Below are 18,975 nucleotides of genomic sequence, written 5' to 3' on the forward strand. Positions count from 1 at the left end.
AACCACAGTGCAATAATAAATGAATCACTGGGAAACCCAACTGAGTGCTATTGGTTTGCATGTTAATGTGATATTAGTTGGTTTCCACTAAACATGGTCTAATTAGGGATCCCAAAGGACAGCACTAGGAACAGATGCTCGTTCCAAGCCTGCAGGCATCTATACAAGCCGCATGAGTTGGCATCCATCACTCATCGGGGGAATGGAGGCATACCGGGACAATTAACTCCTTCTCGGACACGCCTTGATGATGATTTGAGAGCTCACCAAGTGACAACACGTGGCGGTGCTTCTTATTGCTGTCCTCAATTACCGCTGATTTGTTGGAATATACAGTGGGTATGGAAAGTATTTAGACCCCTTGAAATTTTTCACTCTTTGTTTCATTGCAGTCATTTAGTAAATTCAAAAAAGTTCATTTTTTTCTTATTAATGTACACTCTGCACCCCATCTTGACTGAAAAAAAAACAAATGTAGAAATTTTTGAAAATTTATTAAAGAAAAACTGAAATATCACATGGTCATAAGTATTCAGACACTTTGCTCAGACACTCATATTTAAGTCACACGCTGTCCATTTCCTTGTGATCCTCCTTGAGATGGTCTACTCCTTTATTGGAGTCTAGCTGTGTTAATTACCGTAAACTGATAGGACTTGATTTGTAAAGGAACACACCTGTCTATATAAGACCTCACAGCTCACAGTGCATGTCAGACCAAATGAGAATCATGAGGTCAAAGCAACTGGCCAAGGAGATCAGAGACAGAATTGTGGGAAGGCACAGATCTGGCCAAGGTTACAAAATAATTTATGCAGTACTCAAGGTTCCTAAGAGCACAGTGGCCTCCATAATCCTTAAATGTAAGAAGTTTGGGACCACCAGAAGTCTTCCTAGACCTGGCTGTCCAGCCAAACTGAGCAATCGAGGGAGAAGAGCCTTGGTGAGAGGGGTAAAGAAGAACCCCAAGATCACTGTGGCAGAGCTCCACAGATGCAGTAGGGAGATGGGAAAAAGTTCCATAGAGTTTGCTAAAAAACACATGAAGGACTCCCAGACAATGAGAAATAAGATTCTCTCTGATCTGATGAGACAAAGATAGAAATTTTTGGTGATAATTCTAAGCGGTATGTGTGGAGAAAACCAGGCACTGCTCAACACCTGCCCAATACAATCCCAACAGTGAAACATGGTGGTGGCAGCATCATGCTATTGGGGGTGTTTTTTAGCTGCAGGGACAGGACGACTGGTTGCAATTGAAGGAAACATGAATGCAACCAAGTAAAGAGATATCCTGGATGAAAACCTTTTCCAGAGTGCTCTGGACCTCAGACTTGGCCGAAGGTTCACCTTCCAACAAGACAATGACCCTAAGCACACAGCTAAAATTACAAAGGCGTGGCTTCAGAACAACTCTGTGACCATTCTTGACAGGCCCAGCCAGAGACCTGACCTAAACCCAATTGAGCATCTCTGGAGAGACCTGAAAATGGCTGTCCACCAACGTTCACCATCCAACCTGACGGAACTGGAGAGGATCTGCAAGGAAGAATGGCAGAGGATCCCCAAATCCAGGTGTGAAAAACTTGTTGCATCATTCCCAAGAAGACTCATGGCTGTACTAGCTCAAAAGGGTGCTTCTACTCAATACTGAGCAAAGGGCCTGAATACTTAGGAATATGTGATATTTTAGTTTTTCTTTAATAAATTTGCAAAAATTTCTACATTTCTGTTTTTTTTCCATCAAGATGGGGTGCAGAGTGTACATTAATGAGAAAAAAAAATTTACCAAATGGCTGCAATGAAACAAAGAGTGAAAAATTTAAAGGGGTGTGAATACTTTCCAAAACCACTGTATATAATTCCTCAGCTGGAACAATCATTCCCATAATCACAATGATGAATTCTTGTCTTTTAGACATATCTCAAAACTTTAATGTTTGGATTCTCATCATACAGTGGGGAAAATAGGTATTTGATATAGTGCCGAATTTGCAAGTTTTCCCACCTACACTCTCACCAGTGTTCAAGAGACATGTACCTCGAAACACGTATGGATTGATCTCTGTTGTACATACCACCCCTCTTTATTGCTTTGTCGTCTGAGATGCCCAACTTTTTTTCCATTACTTTTATTTTTAAAGGATTTCCAATAAAAAATTTTGTGCATTTTTAATTTTTCCGGTGTGTTGAGCTGGTTCCATTTCTATTTTCCTCAATCAATTTCAGCGCTGTGCAGCAGCAAGGACGTCGTGCTCCTCCCAGATTGGAACAGCATCTCGGGGGTGAGCTGAATTTTTATCTTATTATTCAAGACAAAATAACTACATTTTTACCACCAAAATTTTGTTTTAGCCAGAGATTTTACATTTTCACACAAGAAGTGGGTAAAAATGGCATCAAAATTTGTCCCAAAATTTCTACTGAACGTGGCAATACCCCACCATATGTGGGTGTACAGTACTGCTTAGCCATACGGGGTCAAGATGCGACCGTCCTGGCTGAGAACCACAGGTGAATTAGCTGCTGGGGAAAGCACAGTCTGTGACCAGGGGTGACATCATAGAGGTTACATCCGGTCACTAAGGCTCCGTTCCCAGCCAGGCTGAACTGTGGTGATTTTGGTGAGATCCCCGCTAGCACCATGAGCGCTCACGATGCTAGCGGGGATCTCACCGCAGCTCAGCCCGGCTGGGAACGGAGCCCAGTGACCGGAGGTAACCTCTATGACATCACCCCTGGTCACTAAGCGTTCACGATGCTAGCAAGGATCTCAACGCAGCTCAGCTGGCACATCCAGGTTGAAAACTAATTATCCCCTAGACATGGATTACAGCATGGGACAGAACGATGGACAAGTATGGTATATTGTTGTTTTTTTTATTTTACTTTTATTACAGGAGATTGATGGCTTTGGTGGAATTAGTAGGTATGGTTTAATCAAGATTATTAAAAGAGTGTGTCATTTTTTCAATTAAATGACTTTATTCTGGCTGTGTGTTTATTTTAAATACAACTATAGGATAGTAATGGATAGGTGTCTTATAGACGCTTCTCCATTGCTAAGCCGTGGGCTTGTTGTCACCTTTGTATTGTCAGGTGACATCAACCCCACAAATATGAACCCCACTTGCCTCCTCTACAGGACAAGTGGGAAGAGCCGAGCAAAGCGCCAGAATTGGCGCATCTAATAGATATGCCTTTTCTGGGCAGCTGCGGGTTGCTGTTTTTAGGCTGAGAGGGTCAATAACCATGGCCCCTTACCAGCCTGAGAATATCAGCTCCCAGCTGTGAGATTTAGCAAGGCTGATAGTTAAAAAAGGGGGGGACCTAAAGACATTTTTAAAAAAAAATTGTTTAAATAATTAAAAAATACAGCATGGTGACCCCTCTATTCTTGATAAATAGCCTTGCTGAAGTTGACAGCTGATTGCCAATTGCCGGCAGAGCAGGGGAGAATGATGAGAGCCGTGCTCAGCATTCAGCGCCGGGGAACAGCGCTTACTGTAACGCTTCTTCCCTGGCGCCAGTCTGTGTGGTACTGATGCGGCACACACATGCCACACGTGTGACACAAGTATTACACACACGGACACTGACATCTCCAGTACCGGAAATATTAGGACGTGTGAAAGAGGCGTTATAGCGGGTTTTTATGTTTGGCAGCGGTCACACGTTAAAAGACGATTTTTATTACAAAAAAATAGCTTTTGCATCACATTTTGAGAGCTATAATTTTTCCATATTTTCGCCCACAGAGTCATGTGGGGTCTTGTTTTTTGCGGGATGAGTTGACGTTTTTATTGTTACCATTTTCGGGCACATGACATTTTTTGATCGCTTTCTATTCCGAGTTTTAGGAGACAGAATGAACAAAAAACAGCAATTCATGAATTTCTTTTTTGGGGGGGCGTTTATACCGTACTGTGTGTGGTAAAATTGATAAAGCAGTTTTATTCTTCGGGTCAGTACGATGACAGCGATACCTCATTTATATCTTTCTTTTTATGTTTTGGTGCTTTTATACAATAAAAACTATTTTATACAAAAAATAATTATTTTTGCATCCCTTTATTCTGAGAGCTATAATTTTTTTATTTTTCCGGTGATGGAGCTGTATGGGGGCTTGTTTTTTGCGGGACAAGATGACATTTTCAGCGGTACCATGTTTATTTATATCAGTCTTTTTGATCGTGTGTTATTCCACTTTTTGTTTGGCGGTATGATGATAAAGCATTGTTTTTTGTGTTGTTTTTTATTTTTTTATGGTGTTCACTAAAGGGGTTAACTAGAGGGACAGTTTTATAGGTGGGATCGTTGCGGACACGCCGTTACCAACTATGTGTACTTTTATTGTTTAGATTTTTTTCCATTCAAATATTTATTTAGTGATAGAATATGCTGATTTTTTTATAATTAATTTTGATTTTTAAAAAAAATATTTTTACAATTATTTTCTTTTTTTTTATTTATTTATTTTTTTACTTTTTTACTTAGTCCCAATATGGGACAATCATTTTTTGCAGGCTGATTGCTTCTATAGCATGCAGATAAAGCAGCATCTGCATGCCATAGAAGCTGTCAGTGTTGCACTCAAAGGGTATGTGCACATGTTGCGGATTCCAGTGCGGATTTTTCCGCGCGGATTTAGCTAAATCCGCAGGTAAATCTGCAGGTAAAATATCCTGCGTTTTACCTGCGGAATTAGTGAGGATTAGCCTGCGGATTTCCCCTGCATTTTGACACCTCTGGATTTCTATAATGGAGCAGGTGTCAAACTGCTGCGGATTCAACACAAAGAATTGACATGCTGCAGATTTCAATATGAACTGCGCATGATCAGCAAGTTTGCTAGGTCTGGTGATCCGGATGTCGTCATGATGACAACCGCTCACCATGGCAATGATCGGGACCCCGCGTAACGCTGTGGGGTCTCCGATCTAAAGGCAGAGGGGCTGTCAGCCTGTGCCTGCTTCCGGAATGATGCGATTGTGGTTCACTTGTAGCATTTTGGTGGTTAAAGTGCTGGGAGTGGTCTGTGACCGCTCCTGGCACCTAGTGCCGGATGTCAGCTGTCAGAATTAGCTGACCCCCAGTGGAGATCACCTGCGCACCTCCTGTGTGCCCGGCCGATTGCGATGACGTAACATTCCGTCCACGGTCAAATTGGCCCAGGTCACATGGATGGAATATTACGTCAGATGTCAGAAAGGGGTTAAAGAAAAACTTACAGGTCTGTGAGAGCCAGAATTCTTGCTGGTTGGTAGGCGATCAAATACTTATTTCATGCAATTTAATTATTTAAAAGTAATACAATGTGATTTTCCGGATTGTTTTTAGATTCTGTCTCTCACAGTTGAAGTGTACCTACGATAAACATTACAGACCTCTCCATTCTTTGCAGGTGGGAAAAAGTGAAAAATCGGCAGTGTAGCAAATCAAAATTTCAAACTTCAAAATCAAATTATCAAAATTTCCCCCACTGTATGTTAAGGTGTAGGTTTGCCTGAATTGATAAGAGCCTGTAGGATGGATTGAGCCTATCATATCATCTCCAGAGCCTAGTAGAGGGCCTTCAGACATATCAATACAAATCTGGGTAGATACAATCTTAGCAATGTGGAGAAAATTAACTTTGCTTATTATTTGGCTAGGGCTCTGAGGACGGACTCGGTCCTGGTAAGTTTTCTAGCTTCTCCTCAGGCTTGATTGGTGGTGCCATTGTTTTTACAGGCAATGAAATCCTGCGCTTCCTCTGTGCGATCCTGGCCCGGCGCTTGCTGTGCATGTCAAAGGGAGAGTGTCGTGTCTATATATGTAAACGCTTCCATCACCTGTCAGAACGGTGAAGCAATCAGAGCTGAGGGACTGTGTTACATGGGGCTTAGTGACGAGAGCTGGAATACTACATTCTCCCTACACAAATCCTTTTAAGCTCCAAACTCCAGCTCTACATACTCAGCAGAATACCGGTCGTCAGTGAAGCCACTGGCATTTCTTGTATGTGCACAAATTAGTAAAATTGTGCGTTGTCAGCTAAATATTCCATATCTTAACAGGAGGCTCAATGCTGTGGATTCCCTCGGTCTGCAGAGCAAAAACGTAACATCATACAAAGCATAGATAGAAGACATGTTGGCCTGTTCTAAATTAGACCCATAATATTAGAGCTGCAGCACTAAAACTTGTGAAGAAAGGTAACATGAAAGGAATACAACGGCCATCCAGGGCAATGGGCTCATCACATGGTCATGAATAAAGAATGGGATCTAAACATCCTCCAAGAGAAACTTCTCCCAACCATCCAGGAGCAAATTTGGTCATGGACAATGCTTTTATCAACATGATGGAGACCATGTCAGAAGGCAAAACTGATAACTAAGTGACTCCAAGCATTGAAGTTTTGGGTACATAAGCAGTAAACTACACAATCCCAATAACTGTGATAAACACCAAGCCCTGACTAGGTAAGAAGATGTTGTCATCAGCCAGGATTTGGCCCAGAAGCTGGTATCCAGCTGTCAGGACGAAGGGCAGAAGACTGGAAAAACAAGGGTCAATATTGTGAATTTTGAGTCTGCATAAAGTGGATGTATTTGTCAATAAAAGTATAAAAATGTATAAAATGCTGATAATTATACTTCAAGAAACACTCCCACTTTTATTCATTATATGTGTGTATGTGCATGTAATGTAGTGTGAGTGTATTAATATTCTCACCTACCGCTGCTCTCCGGTGTCCGGCGCTGTTCTGCTCCTCTTCTGAGTGATGTCACCTCACTGCGATTAGTCGGCCCACTCTATGCTCCAAGCCTGAACCAAAAGTCTCTGTTAAAATAAAAAGCCTAAGGGGCCTCGTTCTGGCACTCCATTGACTTACACTGTAAAAGTCACTTCTGGGTCCTGCAGAGCGAAGTGTGACCCAGAGCGTAGCATGACCCGGAGAGTCTGCAGAGAGTAGCATGACCCGGAGAGTCTGCAGAGAGTAGTATGACCCGGAGAGTCTGCAGAGAGTAGCATGACCCAGAGAGTCTGCAGAGAGTAGCATGACCCAGAGAGTCTGCAGAGAGTAGCATGACCCAGAGAGTCTGCAGAGAGTAGCATGACCCAGAGAGTCTGCAGAGTAGCATAACCCAAAGACTCTGCATAGAGTAGCATAACACGGAGAGTCTGCAGAGAGTAGTATGACCCAGAGAGTCTGCAGAGAGTAGCATGACCCAGAGAGTCTGCAGAGAGTAGCATGACCCAGGGAGTCTGCAGAGAGTAGCGTGACCCAGAGAGTCTGCAGAGAGTAGCATGACCCAGAGAGTCTGCAGAGAGTAGCATGACCCAAGCCAGAGAGTCTGCAGAGAGTAGCATGACCCAGAGTCTGCAGAGAGTAGCATGAATCAGAGAGTCTGCAGAGAGTAGCATGAATCAGAGAGTCTGCAGAGAGTAGCATGACCCAGAGAGTCTGCAGAGAGTAGCATGACCCAGAGAGTCTGCAGAGAGTAGCATGACCCAGAGAGTCTGCAGAGAGTAGCATAACCCAGAGAGTCTGCAGAGAGTAGCATGACCCAGGGAGTCTGCAGAGAGTAGCATGACCCAGAGAGTCTGCAGAGTGTAGCATGACCCAGAGAGTCTGCAGAGAGTAGCATGACCCAGGTAGTCTGCAGAGAGTAGCATGACCCAGGTAGTCTGCAGAGAGTAGCATGACCCAGAGAGTCTGCAGAGAGTAGCATGACCCAGAGAGTCTGCAGAGTGTAGCATGACCCAGAGAGTCTGCAGAGAGTAGCATGACCCAGAGAGTCTGCAGAGAGTAGCATAACACGGAGAGTCTGCAGAGAGTAGTATGACCCGGAGAGTCTGCAGAGAGAAGCGTGAACCAGAGAGTCTGCAGATAGTAGCATGACCCAGAGAGTCTGCAGAGAGTAGCATGACCCAGAGAGTCTGCAGAGAGTAGCATGACCCAGGGAGTCTGCAGAGAGTAGCGTGACCCAGAGAGTCTGCAGAGAGTAGCATGACCCAGAGAGTCTGCAGAGAGTAGCATGACCCAAGCCAGAGAGTCTGCAGAGAGTAGCATGACCCAGAGTCTGCAGAGAGTAGCATGAATCAGAGAGTCTGCAGAGAGTAGCATGAATCAGAGAGTCTGCAGAGAGTAGCATGACCCAGAGAGTCTGCAGAGAGTAGCATGACCCAGAGAGTCTGCAGAGAGTAGCATGACCCAGAGAGTCTGCAGAGAGTAGCATAACCCAGAGAGTCTGCAGAGAGTAGCATGACCCAGGGAGTCTGCAGAGAGTAGCATGACCCAGAGAGTCTGCAGAGTGTAGCATGACCCAGAGAGTCTGCAGAGAGTAGCATGACCCAGGTAGTCTGCAGAGAGTAGCATGACCCAGGTAGTCTGCAGAGAGTAGCATGACCCAGAGAGTCTGCAGAGAGTAGCATGACCCAGAGAGTCTGCAGAGTGTAGCATGACCCAGAGAGTCTGCAGAGAGTAGCATGACCCAGAGAGTCTGCAGAGAGTAGCATAACACGGAGAGTCTGCAGAGAGTAGTATGACCCGGAGAGTCTGCAGAGAGAAGCGTGAACCAGAGAGTCTGCAGATAGTAGCATGACCCAGAGAGTCTGCAGAGAGTAGCATGACCCAGAGAGTCTGCAGAGTAGCATAACCCAAAGACTCTGCATAGAGTAGCATAACACGGAGAGTCTGCAGAGAGTAGTATGACCCGGAGAGTCTGCAGAGAGTAGCGTGAACCAGAGAGTCTGCAGATAGTAGCATGACCCAGAGAGTCTGCAGAGAGTAGCATGACCCAGAGAGTATGCAGAGAGTAGCATAACCCAGAGTCTGCAGAGAGTAGCGTGAACCAGAGAGTCTGCAAAGCAGTGACATCACTGAGAAGAGGAGCAGAACAGCGCTGGACACCAGAGAGCAGTGGTTGATGAGTATATTAATACACTCATAATACATTACATGCACATAAACACACATTTAGTGCATAATAAAGTTAGTGAGCGTGCTTCTTTAAGTGACCAGAGAAACATCCGATTAATAAATCTAAAACCACTGATACTGCAAATTGTGTGAAAACCATCATTTAGAACAGTGTTTCTCAACTCCAGTCCTCAAGACCCACCAACAGGTCGTTTTCAGGATTTCCTTAGTATTGCACAGGTGATGCTGTTAAAGCCTGAGCAGATGATGAAATTATCACCTGTGCAATACTAAGGAAATCCTGAAAACATGACCTGTTGGTGGGTCTTGAGGCCAGGAGTTTAGAAACAATGATTTAGAATAAAAACAATGAGAAAATACCCTGCAGTAAGTAAATAGTGATACTATTTTTATCAAAAGAGAGTAAAGCCCATCCCACGGCGACACGGTGTACCCAATTGGGAAGGTCCCTAATTCTAGTAACTCATCTCGCTATGTGCCATCAGGTTGCAAAACAGACGGGGGGAAGAGCAGGACCAAGGCCTGACTGCTGTACACCTGCCCATGGAAAGCTATATACACAAGATGCACGGCCCTATATGTACAACGTACAAGTAACTAAAGCAATGTCACAAAATGGTCCGGCACATTCGTAGGCAAAAGTGCAATGCGTAGGTGCACGTTCACACTGTGTTCATCAACAGTGTCAATTTGGCTTTCTTGATCTGTCCTGTCTATTTTGAGGCCTGCTGACACTTAGCCAGGTGAACTACAAGAGTTAGAGACCATCCTGATGGGTGCACCAAGTCGCGGTGGGATGGCTTTTACACTCTTTTAATCAAAATAGTCAAAAAGAGCCCAATGTTACTTACATCTACTACTAGTATTTATTTACTTACTGCTTATTTGCTTTCATTGTAGGTTATGCGGCCCATAGCCATTAATGAGTGCGGCCCATCGCCATTAATGAGCGTGGCCCGTAGCCACTAATGAGTGCGGCCCATAGCCATTGAGTGTGGCCCACAGCCATTAATGAGTGCGGCCCGTAGCCATTAATGAGTGCGGCCCACAGCCATTAATGAGTGCGGCCCACAGCCATTAATGAGTGCGGCCCATAACCATTAATGAGTGCGGCCCATAAGCCATTAATGAGTGCGGCCCATAGCCATTAATGAGTGTGGCCCGTAGCCATTAATGAGCGCGGCCCGTAGCCATTAATGAGTGCGGCCCATAGCCATTGAGTGCGGCCCACAGCCATTAATGAGTGCGGCCCGTAGCCATTAATGAGTGCGGCCCATAGCCATTGAGTGCGGCCCACAGCCATTAATGAGTGCGGCCTGTAGCCATTAATGAGTGCGGCCCACAGCCATTAATGAGTGCGGCCCACAGCCATTAATGAGTGCGGCCTGTAGCCATTAATGAGTGCGGCCCACAGCCATTAATGAGTGCGGCCCACAGCCATTAATGAGTGCGGCCTGTAGCCATTAATGAGTGCGGCCCACAGCCATTAATGAGTGCGGCCCATAACCATTAATGAGTGCGGCCCATAAACCATTAATGAGTGCGGCCCATAGCCATTAATGAGTGCGGCCCGTAGCCATTAATGAGTGTGGCCCATCGCCATTAATGAGTGGGGCTCGTAGCTATTAATGAGTGCGGCCCGTATCCATTAATCAGTGCAGCCCATATCCATTAATGAGTGTAGCCCATAGCCATTAATGAGTGCGGCCCATATCCATTAATCAGTGCAGCCCATATCCATTAATGAGTGTAGCCCATAGCCATTAATCAGTGCAGCCCATAGCCATTAATCAGTGCAGCCCATAGCCATTAATGAGTGTAGCCCATAGCCATTAATGAGTGCGGGCCATTGCCATTAATGAGTGCGGCCCATAGCCATTAATGAGTGCGGGCCATTGCCATTAATGAGTGTGGCCCATAGCCATTAATGAGTGTGGCCCATAGCCATTAATGAGTGTGGCCCATAGCCATTAATGAGTGTGGCCCATAGCCATTAATGAGTGCGGCCCATAGCCATTAATGAGTGTGGCCCATAGCCATTAATGAGTGCGGGCCATTGCCATTAATGAGTGTGGCCCATAGCCATTAATGAGTGTGGCCCATAGCCATTAATGAGTGCGGGCCATCGCCATTAATGAGTGTGGCCCATAGCCATTAATGAGTGCGGCCCATAGCCATTAATGAGTGTGGCCCATAGCCATTAATGAGTGCGGCCCATTGCCATTAATGAGTGTGGCCCATAGCCATTAATGAGTGCGGGCCATCGCCATTAATGAGTGCAGCCCTTTGGTCCATAAGAAGCTCTATTGTACATGGATACAGGACATGGGATATTTTAGATTTCACACCTGCTAACTAAATTATTACTTATAGGGAAAACCCTGTAAAGGCCCCGTTACACATAACGACGCATCAGCGATGACGACGACACGACCTGGCAAAGATCGTTTATGCGTCGCTACATGGTCGCTAGTTAGCTGCCAAACAGGCAGATCTCCTCAAGACGCAGCAGCGATCTGTATAACGACCTCGGCGGTCGTTGGGACCTTGTCACACAGCAGCTATTGTAACGATTCATACCTCAATAGGCGTGATTGAGCGTTACCTTTTCCACGCCCCTCTGCACAGATTGGTGGTCACTGCTAAGCTCTCACTTTTTGATTGGGTGACCTCGTCATAAAAGACGACGTATTAGCACTCCCATCCATTGTTCTCGAGCGCTGTGGTTATATCATACGGCATTCCTGCAGCGTTCCAGTGCGAGTCCAGATTGCGTTCTACGAGCCTTCTGCTTTCCTGCTCCTGCGATCCAGTCTGAGTCGCATTTTTCTTGGATTTTTATACTCTGGCTTGCCAGGTAGGCATTGTTTGTGATGTCGAATGATCTTTGTAGCATTTCACTTTTCATAACTGTAGTCAACATTTCTATATGCTTTTACACACAGCAGCCATTGTACTTTTCCAGCCGCGCCCGCCGCCATCGTACGCTCTGCATTGCATTTCCATTTATAGAACAGTTATAATTTATATGTAATTAGAACTATGTTCTACAATTATTTTATGCTTTCACATAGGCATGTTTAGCCATTTCAGTTTTCCTGCCGCGCCCACCCCCGCCATAACTCTATTGTATATCGAGGTCATGCTAAAACACAGATAACTGCGGAAGCTTTAGTGACCACGGATGATGTAAACTCTGAAAGTTATTGCCTTAAAGACTTAAATTGTTAATGACATGTGAGGACATCAACGAGATCTATTCCACCTGGCCGCCACAGTAGGCCCTGACGGATGTCTCCCAGTGAGTGGCTCTATAGTTAATGGACTGAAGGAGGGCTGCACATATATAACATATATATATATATATATATATATATATATATATAACATTGATTACCTCAGGAATATGGTGACTGAGGCAGTAGCGTTTATTGCAGTGGATGCAGAAATCTCCCACTGTTACAACGCTGGACTTGCATTTCGCAAAACCACAAGTGTTGTCAGCTTTTACTGCAGCTGCAATTAGGGCCTCGAAGTCGTCCGTGCCCGAGCTCTCTGCATCTGGTCTTAGATCATTTTTACCTGTAAGAAAAAAAAAAGTGTATACAAAGAGAAAAAGTTAAATGAAATGATAAAAGATAGCAAACAAGTGGACCAATACCATACAGACAAGGGAGAACCAGGAGGTCGTCCTCACAGCCCCAGACCTGGACGTAGGAAGCTTCTGTTTCCCCATTTAAAGGGGTTGTTCACTACTGGATTAAGTTTCCTTAAAGCCAAGGTCCCCACATATAGAATAAAAAAAACATATTCACCTCCCGGGACTGTGGTTGTCTCCCGGCGCTCATGTGCCATTGTTATGCTATGTGAGCGCTGCAGGCTGTCAGCTGCCACTGATTGGCTGCAGCCTTCACAGTTTTGCTAGATGAAGCTCTGTCTGATGGAACTCTGCAGCATATAACTGGTGCAGTGAGGCTGGGAGATCCAGCGCCAACATTGCTGGATCAGTGTTTGGGAATGAAGTAGATGTTATATATTCTTTTATATGAGGGGCTAGAGCCGTCATGGAGGGCTTGTTCTGTAGCTGAAAACCCCTATAGGATAATTCTTCTGGGGATAGATGGGATGAAAACATTAAACTACCAAAAGCTGTCCCTGTTGGAGATGCATCAGTGCGGACCGGCCCCTTTTATTGGCTGACTGGGAATTTCAGGCTATTTCTAGAAATGAGAGATCAGCAGTGACAGGATTGGTGAAGACGAGTATTACTTTTTTATTTTTTAGTGTGAGCTATTTTAAAAAAAAAAGTGTATTTTTCCTGGAATACCTTTTATGTGAACCCCAGGGGTGACATGGCATAAGGGTGGTGAGACAGGGTCACTGGCACAGTGTATGACAGGAGATATGGGTCACTCTGCATGTTGGCGTCAGTGGTGTGAAACCAGGATATTTTTCTTCCAGCACACTAAGTGTTGGGAGTAGAGTTGAGCGACTGAGTTGACCCCAATGCAATGTCATCCGCTCAATGCCGACTTTTAGTCCCCATTGACTTGCATTGGGGTCGGGTTTCGGACGAAACTCCGACTTTTTTTGCCCTACTCGGACCAGTTTCATCCGACTCAAATTTTGTTTCATGAATCCCGATCCGACCAAAGTCGCTCAACTCTAGTTGGGAGGGTTAGTAAGCTGCATACATGGGCTGGTTTTATGTGAGCAAAGAGTGGGAGGGAGAGTGCTCACCACATCTCCTCCTGCAGAGCCGACACCGGCATGTGTGTTAGCAGCACCTATGATGATGTCATGGTCAAAAGCCTGTCTGCAGAGTCAGTGTGTGTCTTGGGAGAGGAGGTACCCCCATGGAGCTCCAAGGAGGAGCGGAGGACATTGCCCGGTGTCTGCAGGTTAAAACCTGCAGAAAAAAAAAAGGACTCTGTTATACTTTATTTGTTTTGTTTTCCGTTAAGCCAGGAAGGCTCTGCTTTTGTTTTCTGAACCCTGCCTTGGTGTATGCTGATTTCAATAAACAAGCAGGTCTTTCACTACCAAAGTGTTCCTGTGTCTACCTGAGGAGGCAGCCAAGTGTGGCAACCCCTCACAGTGGGCATTACGCAAGGCTAGTCTGCGTTTTATTTTCCTTTTTTTTTTTCCAGATAGACTATTTCACTGACACACAAACCTAATAAAAAAGGAAAAGGCCAACCCCGGTAAATGAGAATTTTACTAAAGCCATAGACTCCCTTTTAGGTCACGAAAGTTACAGTGAAATTGCCCATTTCTATATTAGCGGGATGAAAGTCACTTACTTTTGGAATCCATTTTCTTCTTTTCCGTGACCTCTTTCTTCCTTTTTTCTTCAAGTTTTGCTTTCTCTCGGTGAATCCTTTCTGCATGTAAGATCTTCAGGTCGGCATTGCCGGAGGAGACACTGCGGATGACCTCTTTTTGCTTTACTGCTTGTTCCACTGTCGGCGATTGTAAATGTTCCTGAATGTTGAAGCCATTTGTTGTCTGAGATTCGGGAGCAGCTGAAATTGCTTTGGTTTTGGTGATAGAAATACATCTATTTTGTTCGTCTCCGGAGCTCACATGTTGCAGCCCGTGTTCTTCAGAGATCTTGTGGACCAGTAATCGATCATGAGAAGTTAGTGCTGAAGGGAACGTTAACTGAGTCTTATTAATATCTTCCAAAAACTCTAGAATGGTCTTCCTTAGACTGTCCTCATTAGAAGTTCCTTCAGATTGCACATCTAAACTCATATTCTTCTTCTTCTTCCCAGTGGAGCCAGGGATTTTTGCCTTGGCATTCCCTTTGGGATGACTCTCGGCAGGGCTACTGGATTTTTGGTTCCCCGTTTTTGGAGTGGCAGTCTTCTTTGACTTAGTTGCATCTCCCATTTTAACATTTGCTTCTACCTTAGAGGAACTTTCACTGTCATGGGAATACTTCTCAGGGATGATATCATCAAGGTACTCAAAGGCAGTCCGGACTTCTCCATGGTCAGTGAAGTAAGTCACCAAATCTTTGAGAAATTGGTGGTTCTGGACAGTGTGAGAATCACAAATGACAGCCACGTGACGGCGAGCGCGGGTAACGGCTACATTTATTCTTCTTTCTTCAGCCAAAAATCCTACATCACCTGAATAGCAAAAAAATCACTTGTAAAATGAAAAGTGGAAGAACCAATGTTAATAGGCTTTTCCACCCAAATACAAGAAAAATCCTGAAAGCAGCTTATACGTTTATGAAGTAGTCACCTATCTTTTTCCAGTCCAGATCTGACACTTCACAATCCTCTCTCTGCGTTTACACAGTTGGCCACGAGCTGTCTAGTCATATGACCGCTGCAGACAATCAGTGTGGGATCGACAGGTTGGGTATGACTTCTTTTTCATTTACACTTAAAGCTGTTTTCAGATTATTTTATGGCTGGACAATTCCTAAAAAGAACGTTCTACCTGTTATTCAAAATGCTAATATAATGTGTGAATAACAAGAACCAATCGGCAAGTAAGAGTCAGATCTGATTTACATGTCAGTATTTTATCATACATCATACTGATGTGTGAATAACGCCTTAATTTGAGTTTCCGCTCAATAGGTTTCAGTCCTGTTATTGGGCTCCTACAGACGGTGTTAACAGTCCTTGTGCGGTCTGTGTGCTTCCGAAAGAGAGCAGACAGACCCATTACACCAATGCATATGGTCGATTTTCCACATGTAAACAGGACATGTGCTGCCGAGAACATGATGTTTTATGTGCACAGAACAATCAAACTGATGATCGTTCTGCATCTGCTCGGCCTTTCTAAAAAGGCAATTAAACATCGTTTTGCTTAATGACCGTGATCATGATGTCTAAACCCAGCATGAGTTGTATCACTCTGAGAGAGCTGAGGGAGTTGCTGCTACATCGCTTTGTAATACAAGTGAATGGGTCCCCACTGTGACCCTAGGGGTACTGCGCCCGTGACAAGAAAATCGCAAAAACAGGATTTTTGGTTACTTACTGTAAAATCTGATTCTCTGAGCCTTCATTGGGGGACACAGGAAACCATGGGGTATATGCTGCTGCCAAGAGGAGGCTGACAACTAAGCAAATAAAAAAGTTAGCTCCTCCTCTGCAGTATAGACCCCACCGACCAGCACTAGGTTAATCAGTTACTGAGAAAGCAGTAGGAGAATCAAGATGTTAGAGAGAAACAAAAGAGACAAACTCCAACTGTAACAATGTAACACAGTAAAAAGAACTGCTAAACATGGAAGGGTGCTGTGTCCCCCAATGAAGGCCCCGAGAAACAGATATTACAGTAAGTAACTAAAAATCCTGTTTTCTCTATCACTTCATTGGGGGACACAAAAAAACATGGGCCGTCTCAAAGCAGTCCCTGGGGACGGAACAGCAGAAAACTCCTCTCAGGATGGAGAACTCGCCACAGCCGCCTGCAAGATCCTTCTACCTAGGCTGGCGTCGCCGAAGCGTAGGTATGGACCCTGTAAAACTTGGCAAACGTGTGGATGGAGGACCAGGTTGCCTGTTGTGAGTTCATTTTCTGGTCCACCAGTTGTGAGTTCTCCTGCCAGGCTCCCTCTGGTGGTAACAGGAGGTAGTGAGGCTGATTTAATCAGTAGAGATCTGCCACCTGATAATGATGACGACTGGACCTCAGGAATCTCAGACTGGATAAGACAGCCGACGCCCTATTCTGGTGCTGGTGATTCCTTCTGGCTTGTCAGGTCTTGGTTTTCAGCTCTGTTCCAGTCATCAAAAGCTAAGTTTTTCTGCTAAAGTTCACACTTGATTTTGTTGGTCTATTCAGTTTTTTGTGTGGTCAGCCACCCCCGCCTCTGGCTATGCTGAATTTCCACTCTTATTTACCTGTATTTGTCAATTTGCTTTTTGTCCCTTATAAGATTGGCCTCTTTTTGCTCTGTTTCAGAATATTTCAGGGTGCTGATATAGTGGGAGAAGTCTAGTGACTTCAGGGTTAATTTTGCTATCAGAAGTGTTGGACAATATTTTTGTAGGGTTTTTTGAAGATTGCAGACAGTGTCTTTCTTTTCCTATCCTTTCTAGTTAGTTTGGGCCCCATCGTTTGCTCAGCCTATTTTCCTGCCTGTGTTTGTGCTTTCATCTTGTTTCACCGTCAATACATGTGTGGGGGCTGTCTTTCCTTTGGGGTCTGCTCTGGGGCAGTTAGTTTTCCCCTTTTCTTGCTTCAGGCTTATGTAGTTCTCCGGCTGTGACAAAGCATCTAGGATCATCGTAGGTACGCTCCACGGCTGCTGCTAGTTGTGTGGTTAGGATCAGGGATCTGCAATCTGCATAGTTACCAACCTCTCTGGTTTTCTGTGACTTAGCTTGTTTTGTTTTTTTCTCCTCGGTGACCCATTCATAACAGTTGCCGCTTTGCAGAGTTGCAGGGTGGAAGCACTATGGTGTACCGCTCAGGAGGCACTCACTGCCTGGGTAGAGTGTGCTTTAATACCCGGGGGAGGCGCTCTCTTCTTAACCTGGTACGCCTCCAAAATTGCGTCCAGATCCAGCGAGCAATCGTAGCCTTTGAGGCTGGCAGACCTCTCCGTGCACCCTCTAGAATGACAAAGAAAGAGTCTGTCTTCCTAAAGAGGGCGGTCCTAGCCAAATAGATCCGCAACGCCCTGAACAGGTCTAACCTGTTCACTAAACGCTCCAAAGGATGAGTCGCAGCCGGGCAAAAGGAAGGGAGGACAATATTCTCATTTAGGTGAAAAGCGGACACCAGCTTGGGAAGGAAAGAAGGTAGAGACCGCAAAACCACTTTGCCCGGGTGGAGAACCAGGAAAAGGGGGTGACAGGAAAGAGCAGCCAATTCCAAGATGCACTTAATGGAGGTGATGGCCACAAGAAACACCACCTTAAAAGGCAGAAAGGACAGAGAGACCTCTCGGAGTGGTTCAAAGGGAGAACTCCTAAGGGCCTCCAGAACTAAATTGAGATCCCAGGGTTCCACAGGTGTCCGATCCGGGGGCGCAGCGTGAGCTACCCCTTGGAGAAAAGTTCTGACCTGAGAATGGGAGGATAAATTTTTCTGAAAAAGAATATAAAGCGCTGATACCTGTCCCTTTAGCGAACTAAGAGCAAGACCAGCGTCAAGTTCCGCCTGGAGAAATGCCAGAACGGAAGAGAAAGCAAAGGACATAGGCAGGATGTGATTAGACTCACATCAGGTGAAATAGGCTCTCCGAGTCAGATAATAGACCCTGGACAACGACAGCATCCTAGCCTGGATCATGGCCTGAATCATCTAATCAGAAAACTCGGATGCTCTCAGAACCGGGGTTTCAACAGCCACGGTTAAATCGAGTGACCAAAAATTCTGGTGGCAGATCGGTCCTTGGGAAAGAAGATCTGGTCTGTCAGGGAGCCTCCAGGGGGCGTCCGCGATAAGACTGACGTTCTCTGCGAACCAAGACCTCCTGAGCCAATCCGGTGCTATCAGAACGACCGGCACCCAATTCGCATTGATCTTCTTCAACAGCCTGGGAAGAAGGTGGAGGGGAAGAAATATATAGGGAAGAGTAAACTGTGACCAGGGTATAGCCAGAGCCAGACCATCAGCGCCTACCGAGAGAGGATCGCGGGACCTGGAAACAAACCGTGGAACCTTCCTGTTCAGCCAGGAAGCCATGAGATCCACATCCGTAGTTCCCCATCGAAGGCAAATCTGATGGAAGACTTCTTGATGCAGATACCACTCTCCCGCCGTAAGTCCCTCGCGATTGAGAAAGTCGGTGGCCTAATTGTCCACACCGGGGTTATGCACTGCAGATATCACTGGAACCATCGCCTCTGCCCAGAGGAGAATCTTGGATACCTCGTCCATCGCCAAGGAGCTCCGAGTCCCTCCCCTCTGATTGACACATGCCACCACCGTGGCATTGTCCGACTGAACTCGGAATGGCCGACCCCTGAGAAGCCTTTCCCAGTGACGGAGGGACAGAAGAATGGCTCTTATCTCGAGGATGTTGATCGGCAGCACCGCCCTCCTGAGAAGGCTGGCAT

At 45.4% G+C, this 18,975-nt stretch overlaps 1 protein-coding gene across 2 annotated transcripts in view; it reads right to left on the reverse strand.

Annotated features, from left to right (window-relative positions):
* IGHMBP2 (immunoglobulin mu DNA binding protein 2) overlaps positions 1-18,975 on the reverse strand; it is a 109,270-nt gene that overhangs the window by 6,835 nt on the left and 83,460 nt on the right. Inside the window, exons 13-14 of one of the 2 annotated variants that reach the window (XM_073573895.1) lie at positions 14,236-15,069; positions 12,330-12,514 (exon numbers count right to left, since the gene is read on the reverse strand). In XM_073573895.1, coding sequence (XP_073429996.1) covers positions 12,330-12,514; positions 14,236-15,069 — 1,019 coding nt within the window. The remainder of the gene's footprint in view (positions 1-12,329; positions 12,515-14,235; positions 15,070-18,975) is intronic. The other variant, XM_073573896.1, reaches the window with a different exon arrangement.

Source organism: Dendrobates tinctorius, unplaced genomic scaffold (assembly GCF_039654945.1).
Source record: "Dendrobates tinctorius isolate UK_male_01 unplaced genomic scaffold, ASM3965494v1 ptg000037l, whole genome shotgun sequence".
In the NCBI taxonomy this organism is placed as follows: Eukaryota; Metazoa; Chordata; class Amphibia; order Anura; family Dendrobatidae; genus Dendrobates; species Dendrobates tinctorius.